This window comes from Geotrypetes seraphini, chromosome 8, assembly GCF_902459505.1.
Source record: "Geotrypetes seraphini chromosome 8, aGeoSer1.1, whole genome shotgun sequence".
Taxonomy (NCBI): Eukaryota; Metazoa; Chordata; class Amphibia; order Gymnophiona; family Dermophiidae; genus Geotrypetes; species Geotrypetes seraphini.
In genome coordinates this window covers 73,228,690-73,242,422 of record NC_047091.1, presented here as the reverse complement: position 1 = coordinate 73,242,422, position 13,733 = coordinate 73,228,690, and the positions used below count along the sequence as shown (strand labels likewise).

The 13,733-nt window shown below is 46.9% G+C and overlaps 1 protein-coding gene across 5 annotated transcripts in view; it reads left to right on the top strand.

The window, feature by feature from the left end:
• RASGRP2 (RAS guanyl releasing protein 2) overlaps positions 1 to 8,148 on the top strand; it is a 70,724-nt gene extending 62,576 nt beyond the window's left edge. For all 5 annotated transcript variants that reach the window (XR_004540433.1, XM_033956308.1, XM_033956306.1 and 2 more), the window contains one exon: positions 7,760 to 8,148. Coding sequence is in view for 4 of the 5 variants with exons in the window: in XM_033956308.1 (XP_033812199.1) it covers positions 7,760 to 7,809 (50 nt within the window). In the remaining variant the exon portion in view is untranslated. The remainder of the gene's footprint in view (positions 1 to 7,759) is intronic.
• Positions 8,149 to 13,733: the final 5,585 nt, after the last annotated feature.

The window sequence follows — 13,733 nt, the reverse complement described above, 5'->3', positions numbered from 1 at the left end:
TTACTCGTTTCATGAGGGGTCTTTTGAATGTGCATCCTCCTCTGAAACTTCCTCCGGTAGTTTGGGATCTTAATGTGGTTTTGGCTCAGCTGATGAAGCCTCCTTTTGAGCCTATTGACAAATCTCATCTTAAGTTTCTCACTTGGAAAGTGATCTTTTTGCTTGCGCTCACGTCCGCTCGTCGGATTAGTGAGCTGCAGGCTTTGGTTGCGAACCCGCCTTTTACTGTGTTCCATCATGACAAGGTGGTTCTTCGCACTCATCCTAAATTTTTACCTAAAGTTGTGTCTGATTTCCACCTCAATCAGTCCATTGTTCTTCTGGTGTTTTTTCCGAAGCCCCACTCTCATCCTGGCGAGGTGGCGCTTCACATGCTTGACTGTAAGAGGGCGTTGGCGTTTTATCTTCAACGCACTAAGTCTCATCGGAGGGTTCCTCAATTATTTTTGTCCTTCGACCCTAATCGGTTGGGACGTCCTGTTTCCAAGCGCACCTTGTCCAACTGGTTGGCTGCTTGTATTTCTTTTTGCTACGCTCAGGCTGGTCTCACGCTCCATGGTCGAGTCACGGGGCATAAGGTTCGAGCTATGGCAGCTTTGGTTGCTTTCCTCCGGTCTACTCCGGTGGAGGACATCTGCAAGGCTGCCACTTGGTCTTCGGTTCATACTTTCACCTCCCATTATTGTCTGGATACGTTGTCCAGAAGCGACGGCCGGTTTGGCCAGTCAGTTTTGCGTAACCTGTTTTCCTAAATTGCCATCCTCCCACCTGCCCTTTTTTGGTTGGCTTGGAGGTCACCCACATGTGAGAATATGCTGCCTGCTTGTCCTGGGATAAAGCACAGTTACTTACTGTAACAGGTGTTATCCAGGGACAGCAGGCAGATATTCTGACAACCCGCCCTCCTCCCCAGGGATGGCTTCTTTGCTGGCTATGGAACTGAGGACCACGAGGTGGGGATGCGCCCTCTAGTGGAGGGAGAAGGCATGCACATGCGTGGTGCAGCATAGCAAGCTTGAAACTTCATAAGTTTGCTTGAAAAGCTGTCCGCGCTGGGGCTCCGTAGATGACATCATCCACATGTGAGAATATCTGCCTGCTGTCCCTGGATAACACCTGTTACGGTAAGTACCTGTGCTTTTCAGGGCTCATAGATGGAACTGGAAGGTAAGGCCAGGGATCCTTTCTTGAAGCATAGACAGAGATGGGAAATGGGAAAACAGGGCTGGGGGTGTTGGGCCTCCACTGAAGGAGTGGAAGAGTAGCCTGATGATTAATTCAGAGGACTAAGAACCTGGGGAACCGAGTTCATTTCCTTCCACTCTTCTCTCTGAGGGGGGGGGGGGGGGTGCTGTTTCACTATCACATTTTCGATAGTAAGGGACAGACAATCTCTACAAGACTCCTGGGAACCTGCCTGTCCCAAACTATTGAAAACAGTATTGAAGCACTACCTCCCACTGGTAGAAATGTATTGGAGGTCTCCCACTCATCTTAAAGGGAACAGTAATTCACACTGTATAGTTCTTGTGACCTTGGACAAGTCACTTAACCCTCCATTGACTGTGAGATCATTGGGACAAAGAAACTACCTGCATATAATGTATGTAAACCACTTTGGTTGTACCATAGAAAAGTGGTACACTTCCCCCTCAAATCATGACCCTTACCTTTAAGTTGGAATCAGACTCCTTTTTGGCTAGATTATGGGCACCTTCAGCATTTGGCTCTCTAGGCAGTTGCCTATGTTGCTTATGCTAAAACCTGAGCCTGGATAAGACTGGAGGGAAGAGGACAGGGCACAGGAGAAGGGAGAGGTGGGAGGACATAGAAGGAAAAGAAGAGACAGGGTTAGGAGGGTGGGAGGTGGGAGATGGGAGAGAAGGAAAAATGTGAAAAATAGGGGCGAGAGACTAGAAAGGGTTAAGGGGGGTGACAGATGGACGTCGAGGGTGTGTGGAAGAAGAGGGAAAGGAGTATTTGTCAGCATGACATTGTTCTGTTCAGGGCCTAACCTGAAAATTAGCCTAACTGAGGATTGAGGGCCTACCCAAAAAGCTAGCCAAAGGCCTTTGGGAGATACATAGAATGAACTCTGATCCCCTGGTGATGTCAGTGTAGGTAGACAGGATGTCTTCCTACTTGACTGGAGTAGTTGGCCTGATGGGATTTAGAAACCAGACAGGCTATTTCTGAGAAGTGGGCCTTTAAAGGAATACATAATTCCTTGTCAATCAGGAGACATCAGATCAAACAAAACCAAATTATGACACAGGAAGGTGCTGGCAAAGGTACATAAACGCAGACAAGACAGACTTTCTCTTTTAGATGAACAGACAGACCTGAAGATGTAATGTTTGTTTTTGTCTTGTTCGAAGTGGTTTTGGGTCCACTTCTCAGAGGCAGTGGGGTTACAGCACAATAAAAGAACAGGTGTGTGTGGTGCAGAAAAAGGTAATTTATATAGAAATAGGCTTATTTCAAATGTACCATACTTAGAACAGAAAGTTGTTACAAGGCTGCTTCTGTGTGTGAATGTCCCGTGTGTCTTAATGGTATGTGCAGTGACGTAGTAAGAGAGGGGGTGGGGGTGGGGGCAGTCTGCCCCTGGCGCGGTCTTGCTATGGGCGCAAGCACCCATCCTTCTCTTCTGACCCTCGCTCCTTCCCAGCAACCCCTGCTGCACGCGTTCGCCCCTTTCCTCCCCTCCCCTCGTACCTCTTTAATTTTTCCTGTGCGAGCAGCATCATAAACTTGCTGCCTGTGTCGGTGTCGCCTCTCTCTGATGTCATTTCCGGGCCCTGCACCTAGGAAGTGATGTCAGAAGGATAGCCGACACGACGCGGGCAGCAGTTTGTGATGTTACTCACGCCTGGAAAATTAAAAAGGTACGGGGGCAGGGAAGGGGGGCACCACCCACCCTCACTACGCCACTGGTTGTGTGTGTGTGTGTGTGTGTGTGTGTGGTGGTGGTGGTGGTGGTGGGGGGGGGGGTTCTCAAAAGAGAGTCCAAGAAAGTGAGTGAAATAGTATGTGTGTGTTTATATACCTGATTTATCGTTTTCAGCACTTTCCTGTGTCATAATTTGGTTTGTTTGATTTGATGTCTCCTGATTTGAAGGCCCAATTCTCAGAGATAGCCTCTCTGGTTTCTAATCCCATCAGGCCAACTAATCCAGTCAGCTAGGAAGACATCCTATCCACCTACACTGACATTACCAGGGATCAGAGCTCTTCTGTGTATCTCCCAGAGGCCTTTGGCTAACTCTCTGTGTAGGCCCTGAAACCTCAGCTAGGTTAACTTTAGGCCCTGAACAGAACAATGTCATGCTGACAGTAGTGAGATGTTAGTTATTGATTTATTTATTTACAACTTTTATATAACATCCTTGTTGGCCATAGGTCATTAAAAGCAGTTTGCAGTAGTACAATAAAATTGAAAAAAAAAATAGACACTATCTCAGTCTACAAACAAACATCCCTTCTAGCATCCCAACCAACAACAATTCTCTGTGCTGAACCATCCAACTCCCTGTACCACCATCTATCTCCTGCTTCCTTCTGTTCTTACTTCATGCCAGGAAATGTAAGGTGGTCTTATTCAATTTGATAATCCATCATAAATTTTTTTTATTGTAATCCACTTTGAACTAGTATTTGGTAATGGTGAAAGAAAAATAATGAAATTAATTGCAGATTCCCTGGTAGCATAGTCCACAAAATTAGAGCAGCCATTGAAAAAGTCTTTCTTTGTATTGCTGTCTTCCTCACTGCATTCGCTGATGGAATCACTGTCTACCCTCACTAGCTTCATTGAAGCGGTCTCGTGTGGAAAGGCAGGAGAGCTCTAGGTCCCTACAAACCTGCTGATCTAGAGCTGGTCTTAAATTCTCATCCCAGTGCATTATGGATCTCATGTGTCATATGTGAGTTTTGTATGGAACTACAGGTTCCATAATGCTAAAATGGCAATTCAAAACCAGGACTGGCTCAGCCTGTCCACAATGACCTGCATTCATCTGGTACTGGACGAGTAGCCTACTGGTTAAAGCAGTGGGCTGTGATCTTGGAGAAGTTTCTTAACTCTCCATAGCCTCTGGTAAAAAAAAAAAAGTTTATCTGAATTCAAGGAAGTTTGGGACAAGTATGTTGGATCTCTAAAAGAGAAGAGGGGAAGAGTAGATGGCATGATAAGCCATATGGTCCTTATCTGCCTTGGTAGAGTGTGACGTAGTGGTTAGAGCTCCAGTCTCAGCAACCAGGGGTTGTGGGTTCAAACCCTACACTGCTCCTTGTGATCCTGGGCAAGTCACTTAATCCTTCACTGCCCCTTATTGAATACACTGGGAAGGCCCACCATTTTAAAGAGGCGGGCCTGCCGGCAGGAGGGAATGAGCATCCCTCCTGTTGGTCTTCATTAGAAGGTACAGTGGGGTCCAAACAGCAGCGGCCAAGGTAGGAGGAAGTGGGCATCTCTTCTGCCGATCCTACAGGGGGCGTGTCAGGGGGTCCTGGCATGACCTTTTTTTTTTTTAATGGTCACAGATGTAATACATGGGCATGTGTAATATATCCACAACATATGTGCCTAGTAAAACAACAAAAAAAATGCTGCTCTTCCTGCCCCGAACAGCTGAGTGACAGGGGAAGCCCCAAAGCATTGGCAGCTTTGGGAGTCCTGCGGCTCAGTTGATTGGGGCACGGAGAGAAACTTGAAAGGAGGGAAGAACTGTGCCTGGCAATTGCTCTTCTGAGTAAGTGAAAGGCACAGCTCCTCCACCCTTTTACCAGTGATTCTCCGCACAAATGGCATACGTATAATTTGCACGCTATTGTGCTGAGCATCGCTAGCAAAAGAAAAATCACTTCCATTATGGTATTTTTTACCGTAGTGGCAGAGCTTTGTGCATCTTAGTCTAGCTTGGGATGTCTAAATAGCGTACTGGACATCTTGGGAAATGTTTATCGCCACAAGATGTCCACGTACTAAGCACACCCAAATTCCACCCATAGCACACCTCCAACACGCTCCCTTGAACTTTGGATGCACTGCGGACAAAAAAGCCTAGCAGGACGTCTAGGAAGTCGGTTTTGAAAATCGGCACTTGGACATGTTGTCGATTAAAACATCCAAGTGCCAGTTTATGCCATTTTCTGGACATCTTTCTTTCTTTTTTTTTTTTTTTTAAATAAGCCCCTTGGTTTTCACTCCGTGCTCAAGGACTGTCAACAGGACAGGTTTTCTGGAGATCCCTAATGAATAGGCATGAGGGAGATTTGGAAGCCGTTACCTCTACTATATGCAAATCTCTCTCATGCCTATTCATTAGGGGTATCCTAAAAAGCTGGGAACCCTTGAGGACTAGGAGTGAAGACCCAGGCCCTAGAGAGAAACGCTTCTCTTATTCAGGGCATCCCATTACAGTCAGAGGGGTTTCCTGGATATCTGCAATGAATATTCATTAAATAAATTAGCTTATAGTGGAGGCAGTGCATGCTAATCCTATTTGGGCCTTCATAGGTTACAGACCTAGTGTGGGTGGGCCTCCCTGTGATGACAGAGTCTGGGTTTTCTCACTGGTGTAGTGAGGGGGGGCAGACTGTCCCCAGCGCCCGTATTGGTGGAGGCGCCAGCATCAGTCCTCCTCTCTGCCCCCCCCCCCCCCCGCTCCTCCCCCACTGTACCTGTAGCTCATCGGGGCGTAAGCAGCAGCTCTAACCTGCTTCTCGTGCCGACCTCGGCGCCCCCCTCTGACATCACTTCCAGATCCTGCGACTAGGAAGTGACATCGGGAGAGCTGGTGCAGGCAGCAAGTTAGAGATGCTGCTTGCATCGGGGAAGCTAACCAAGTATGGGGAAAATAAAGGGGAGTGTGCGTGGTAGGAGGAGCAGGGGGGAGGAGGGGCACCTCCCATCCTAGCTACGTCACAGGCAGGGAGTCTAGGAATCTTTCAGTTACAGGTCTGGGTAGGGGGTGGCCCTCCTTTTGGCTGCAGGGAGGATGGGCTTATTCCAGTTCTCTAGCTGCAGGTCTCAGAGGGAGGGTCAGGAAGGGACAGGTCTCCTGCTGGCAGAGAGTATGGGCCTTCTCTGATTCTAGGCCTTGCATATGGAAAGGGTCTTGGTGGGGGGGAAGAGATGTTCTTTTTGATGGCACAGTACCGTATTTCCCCGCACATAGGCCGTCCCAGTGTATAGGCCACAAAAAAATTCTGGTAGATAAGCCGCCCCATTGTATTAGCTGTGGCTTATCTACAAGTAACTGGGGCAGCCTATACAATAAAAAAATAAAAATCATCCCCCCCCCCCTTTACCTCCCTCGCTGGACTCACTGCTCCTAAAATCGTGGCGTTGCAGGACAGGAGAGATCTTTTCAATCTTCAGCCCGGCCCCGCTGCTTCCTGTGTGCCTTTAGCCGTCAGTTCTCGCGGGACTCATGAGTCTCGATGTCAAAGGCACACAAGAAGCAGCGCGGGGCCAGGCTGGAGATCAAAAGGATCTCTCCTGCCCTGCACTGCCGCAATTTGAGGAGCAGTGAGTCCAGCGAGGGAGGTAAGGGGGGGATGATTTTTTAAAATTGTATAGTCCGCCCCAGTTTTGCAAGCTGCACCCACTGTGCTGGCTTGCAAAACCCATATATAGGCCGTGGCCTATATATGGGGAAACATGGTATGTGTCTCCTCTCATTACTTGTCTTGTATGCGGGGAGAGGGCACCTGGATTAAGTGCCATTTCCCTATTAACACCTTGTTATGTTGCCTATCTGTGATGAAAACAATTTTTAAAAAAGCTCTTGGGTAATATGTAAAAGAAGTACTACAACAAGTTGATATTTAGAAGTTTACCTTCTAGGAGGAAAAGATCTCAGATTTTACCACATAGGGAACATATATGTTTTCTCCCTATAAATTTGTGGCATATGGTTTCTTTCATTGATCAAATACCTCCTCTATTAAAGATTTAAATTTTTTATTTCGTGAATTTTTTATAATTTTTTATCTTTTTATAATAGTGGAATGAAACTTATTAGTAACTATAATTTTTCTAAAAAACTTTATAAAGTGCAGAGAAAGTTACTTATCTGCCTCTTTGCATATGTAGAAGCATCTTGTGAAAGTGCTGAGTGCTTTTGATGAAAGTGCTTCAATTAAAGGTGCTTCAAAGTAAGGTGCTGAATGCCTGAATAGAAAAATATTGCACATTAGAAAAACATAAAGTGCAAATGCTTAAAGCTGCCACAGTATTTCACATCAAACTGGCAAAAAACGGCACTTATCTCAAGAAGCTAACAAGCTGGTAAAGCTGGTAAAGTGCAGCGTGCTCTTGAAGTCACTCCAACAAACTAAAAGCTGGAAACAGCACTCGTACAGCAACAATTCACTATCTATTCATCTATTCAACGGGCCCCGTTTCACCCTAAGGGGGCTTCATCAGGAAACACGTTTGTGTCTGCTGTACGAGTGCTGTTTCCAGCTTTTAGTTTGTTGGAGTGACTTCAAGAGCACTCTGTTTTATCGCCATCTAGTGCTCAGTCTGAGCAGTGCATGGGCTGATAATTAAAGTGTGCCCTGTGGAATATCTGAGCTCTTGTGTGTTCACTGAGCAAATAAGGTTAAAAAAAAATAAGCAGGGCAAAAAGGAGAGACAGACTACAGGGTCCAGAAAGGGGGAGGCGGGGGAAATAGACCCAGCTTGTTGCTCTGCTGAAGATATTAGGTTGTGATATTTCTTTCCCTGTGTTTCATTTTCATGCTGTAGATGAGGTTCTGCAGGTGGTGGAAGACGGAGTGTTTGATGTTCACCTATAAGCCATACTTACCCCAGGCGCCTGGCCCTTGTCTCTGCCAAAGGAGCCTCAGTTTTCACCACCGATGCTTGTCTTGTGTCCACAGGACCCTGCCCTGCGATGATCCCTTGAGGATTTATGACCAGGTCCAGGCCAGCTTGTATCTCAGCATAGTGACATCCACTTTTCAAGTGCCCATACAAGGGCAGGATGGAGAGGGGAGCTTAAGTGCTTAAAAGGTTTGAATTACTACCCCTTTGCAGGTGTGTGGCCTTACAGCTCCTTCCCCTCTCACAGACAAACACACACACAGACCATACAAACAGATCATTTTCCCAATAAAGGATTAATTTCTGTGTAATTTGGCAGTTTGTGATTGGTTATGCATTCCCATCATTAATTTATCTATGGAGAGCAAAGTGCCATGCTAGAGGATATACTTTCAGGAGACAGCCCCTGCGCTTAGATGAGAATACAGCACAGATTCAAACATCCCAAACAATGAGCATAATACTAGTTTGCACAAAACAGAAAATACAGCACAGACATCTGAAAAGCCTTTCTTCATCAAAGCCCCACGAAAGCGTTATTCTGAATGAAGCACCGACAGCTGAGTGTCAATTTCACTAGAGCTCTACACAGGAATCTCACTGATATATTGGAACTAAAGGAGGAAAAGAGAACAGACAGTCGAAGGGCAGATCTTCATGAAGGCCATAGTACGAACACAGCACGGAGAGCTGAAGAGCAGATCTTCATGAAAGCCCCATGTAGATTTCACATGAATAAAGCACAGACAGCTGAAGAGTGGAGTCAGGGGGAAAAGAGATTTGAAAAAGGTTGTGGGGGGGGGGAGGGCAGCCTTAATAACTTGTGTGTATCTTTTTCTATTTTACCAGCTGAAGGAGCCTGTCAAACATGATGGGCAAAAAAGAGGTTTCAGTTACGCACTTGCGGTTCCACGCACACTATCTGTAGTGTGACACTTGCAGGCAATCTTTAACATGAAAATGAAAATTCCTTGGGAAAACACCTTCTGAGAGAACTGTGGTCAGCTATGAGAAGATGGGTTATCTTGCAACTTCCAATGCAAAGTCACATTTCTTCCAGCAGCCCCAAGTACAATGTATTATATCAAAGAAATGCTACATTTCCTTACCAGAACCCCCCCCCTCCCAAAACTCAGAACATGCAGTCCTAACAAAACTGCAGGACAATGTACATTTTCACTGCGGGCTCTGTTGGTTTGCTTTGTTTTGCTTTTGTCCTAACAAAACTATCATTGGATTACAGGGTAAAAGAAACCCACTACAATTCTGTACCAGTATATTGCTCTTACTGGACAAATGTACCACCTATCAGATACACTCAGTCCCCTTCCCTGCAGTTAACTGGCATTAGAGCAGTCCTCTCACGGAAGCAAGCCTTGTCAGTCACGTTTTCAGGATCACCACAATGAATATGCATGAGATGGTACACTGCCAAATGCGTGCAGGACAAATGCGTCCCGACAATTGCACGCACGGACAAGTGCACACACGAGAATTGCGGCCTGTCGGATTTGTCAGTGTACCAACTGGAAGGCTCTGATTTGATCAGACTCCTCAGGCCCCGTCCCTTGGGAGGGGCTTGAGGCACCTCAAGCCCCTCCCAAGGGTCGGGGCCTAAGGAGTCTGAGCAAATCAGGGCCTTCCAGATATCCACTAAAAGGGTTCCCATAATCATGATTAAAACCTAACCCTAACACTAGATAGGAAGTGAATGTTTTGAGTGTAGTGTGTGTGTGTGTGGGGGTGACCCCCACCCCCTCAAAAAAAGAAGGTTACTTCATAACCCTTAAAATGACAAAGTAGTATCCTAATTGTCAGATCACCTCCCACTCAGTGTGCGCATTGGTCCGTGTGTGCAATTGGGGCAATTGTCACAAAATTGTCCTACGCGCATTTGACAGGTCACCACATGACATAGATTCATTGGCATAGCGAGGGTGGGAGGCACCCCCTACCCTCTTTTCCTCCTCCACTCCTTCACCCCCGCCACATGTGCACATACCTTCACCCATACCTCTAACTTCACTGGCCCGAGCAGCACCTCCTACCTCCTGTCCGCATCAGCCTCGGCTCTCCTGATGTCACTTCCTGGTCCTGTGATCAGGAAACAACTTCAGAGGGAGAGCTGAGGCTGGCATGAGCAGCAGTTTGGAGGTGTTGCTTGTGCTAGAGAAGAGTTAAGAGGTGTTGGGGGAGAAGGGAAGATGCGTACGGGGTGGGGGAGGAGCGGGGGGATGGAAAAGAGGAGAGGAAGCAGCGCCCAGTGGTGTAGCAAGGGTGAGTGGTGCCCCTCCCCCGCCCTCTTCTCCATCCCCCTGCTCCTTCTCGATCCCCTTGCCATGCGCACAGCCCCTTCCCCCCTAACCTCTTTAATTTTCCAGGCGCGAGCAACATCATGAACTTGCTGCCCACGTTGTGTCGGCTCTCCCTCTGATGCCACTTCCTAGGCGTGGGACCCAGATGTGATGTCAGAGAGAGCGACGCCAACGCAGGCAGCAAGTTCGTGATACTACTCGCTCTGGGAAAATGAAAGAGGTACGAGGGAAGAGGTGCACACCCGCAGCAGGGGGGTCAGAGGATGGGTGACATTGTCCAGGAAGGACCACCTCCCTGCCCTCCCCTTTGCCATTGTCAGTGCCCTTAACAAGATGGCACCCAGTGCAGCCCCCCTCCCCCCCTTACTATACCATTGCATAGATTTCCATATAAATGGAATTTGATATATGTAAAATTATCTCATGCACATTCTATGACTGGGCACCTAGCGTGTTTCCCCGAAAATAAGATCTACCCCGAAAATAAGCCCTAGCATGATTTTCGGGGTAGATCTTAATATAAGCCCTACCCCTGAAAATAAGCCCTAGTCACCGGCAGCAGTGTTTCCCCCTGCTCCCACCCCCCATGTGCCCCCCCCCCCCCCACCGACCCATCTCCCTCCCATACGAACCCCGACCGCGAGCCGAAATACCTGGAAACAAACGGCAGCGTCAGCAGCACAGGCTGGTTCGCGGCCTGCCCTTCTCATGCCAAGCCATTCTGTGACGCGTTGCTGATGACATCATCAGTGATGCTGACTAAGTCAAAACTACACAGGAGGAAAATAACTTCAAAAATCAAACAGCGTGAAAAAATTCAAGAAAATAAAAAACACGCTAGTGTAATTGCTGTAACTTCTTAAAAGTCCTCTTGAAACTCCATATTCCTTATACTTTAATCAGTGGATAGATTGTGCTCAGAGACATGGAGGAAAAAGGGGACAGAAAGTCCCCAAAAGACCTCACCACCCAATCATTGCAAAACTTCCACCTTAACACACTTTTATATGTGCATGACTTGAAAGATTGTGTTATTAAAAAGCACTTATCTTTTATGTATAGTTCTTTGGCCTTGACGTGCCACGTTTCAAAATATCTTCAGGAAGCCAAATGGTAACAGTGAAAAACTCTTAAGTCTTCCAAAATGGGTGTCAGTCTCTGGTTTAGCTTGCAATTCAGCTTTCAGTGAACTTCCGATATCTGCTGGCAAGATATCGGAAGTTCACTGAAAGCTGAATTGCAAGCTAAACCTACGGGCCCCGTTTCGCCAACTCATCGGCTTCTTCAGGGGTCTGAAAGTTAAACTACAAACAGAAAATACATTAAAATACAATCCACTGCTTTATATATCCAACAATTAACTCTATAAACCCACGGTTACTCACTGTGCAGCCTTGCTTAGTTATGCAGCAAAAAATGGTGCTGTACTCCCACGAATCTCGGGGGAGTATTGTACATTCTGATTTCATTAACAGACAAACATTATCATACACTAGATTAGGGGACTGAAATACAATAATAGATTGGATAGAGAGGCGTAGATGGTAAAACCAATAGGGAAGGAGAGATTTCATTGTGTAGTAAGGGGTAATTAGGGAATTATAAATCGAATCCATCTTTAAATAAGAAGGTTTAAAATTTGATTTCCAGTGAAGGAGTCATTGCAAGGCCCACACACTATCTGGAGCCCCCTGCCTTTCCCCCCACCCCTATCTTCATTGCAAAGCCCGTGCACCTATCTGGAGTCCCCTGCCAACCCCCTCCCATCTTCATTGCAAGGCCTGCGCATCTATCTGGAGTCCCCCCCAGCCCCCCCCCCCCCCCAGCGAGATCCAATGCTTGCTCACCGTTCTCTCAGCGGTGTTGCTCTAAATCTTTGGCCATTTGCAGCGTGAGTGAAGTAAACACTGTCTTCTGCTACTGCTTCCTGTCCCGAAATAGATGGGAGATAGTAGCAGAGAGAAAGCTTCTGGGTCACTGGAGGCAGTGAGTTTACTTTACTCACGCTGCCTGTGGTCCAAAGAGTTAGAGTAGTGCCATTGTGAAGAACGGTGAGCATATACCAGATCCTGCGGTAGAGGTGGGGAGAAATAGCATAGGGAGGGTAAGAGGTGCTGGACTGCGGGGATGGGGAGGAAAGGGAAGGAAAGATGCCAGACCTCCAGGGGAAGAAAGGGAAGGGGCAGATAGCGATACCAGACCATGGGGGGGGGGGAGGGGGAAGATAAATCTTAAGACCAGTGGATGGGGAAGGGGGGCAGGAGAAGAGAGAGATGTCAGACCAGGGAAAGGAAGGAGAAGGGAGAGGTTCCAGACTAAAGCAGGGGGAGGGGAAGGGAAAGACAGAAAGATTCCAGACCAGAAAGGGGGGAGGATGGAAAAGAAGTAGGGGCGAGAGATGCCATACTGAGGAAAGGAGAGGATAAAGATCCCAGACCATAGGAGGGAGAAAGGGGGAAGACAGATGTCAGACCACAGGAGAGGGAAAGAAAGGGAGGAGATGGTACACAGGGATGGAGGGGAAGGGGAGAGATAGGGAGGACATTTTGAACAGAGATGGGATGGGTTGGGAAGGAGAAGGGGAGAGCAAGGGAGGAGCTGGTGCATAGTGATGGGAGGAGCAGGGAAGGGAAGAAAATTGAAAAAATGCTGTTTATGGATAGATGGGAATAGGGGAGAAAAAGAGGGAGGAGATGGCACACATAGATGGTAGGGAAGGGCAGAGAGAGGGAGGAGATAGTGCACATAGATAGATGGGAAGGGAAGACATGGAAAAGTAGATAGATTTGAGGAGGAAGCAGAAAAATGGAAGAAAGTTGAATGTTAAAAGTTAATGCTAAAGATGGATTTAGGGCAAAAAGTAAAGGAGAGAAAAACAGCAAACGGATAAGGCGGCAATGAAAATAGAGTTTAGAGCACAGACAGAAGGAAGTGCATCCAGAAACTGAGAAAAGGTGAATAGAAAAATAAAATCACCAGACAATGAAGGTAGGAAAAGTGATTTTATTTTCAATGTAGTAATTGAAATGTGTTAGTTTTCAGAATCTACATCTGTTGTCTATATTTTGCACTGTTAAAGAAGAAATATTTCTATTTCTCTGGTGTTGTACTGCATGCAGAGTCTGGGTTTTGTTTGTGTGTATTAGGACTTTTTGTTTGTGGTCCTGTATTTGCATAGGGTTTATCTTTGTTCTGCACCTGTGACAAAAGCCAGGTGTTCTGGCAGGAATGAATGTTGTGAAACATTATTGGTATCATGTCCCCAAGTAGGAACATATTTGTTAGCAGTTGCATCTGGAGGGCCTCTGTGCATGCATGGATATTGACATGACATCACATGCATGTCGTCATGTCGATGTCCATGCATGTGTGGCGGTTCGGGAAAGGAGACATAAGGTTCATATGAGGGCAGGGCTGGGGAATCTGGCTGAGAAGTCTGGTAACCCTTTGCAGTGCTGGAAGAATTTGTGGGGTGACAATGTTCTATCATGGAAGAATTTGCAGGGTGATGGTGTAGCTCCCCTCTTCCCCCTGTTGGGTCTGTTGCCACTGTACCTCCTCCCAGGCCCAAAGCTTTTAGA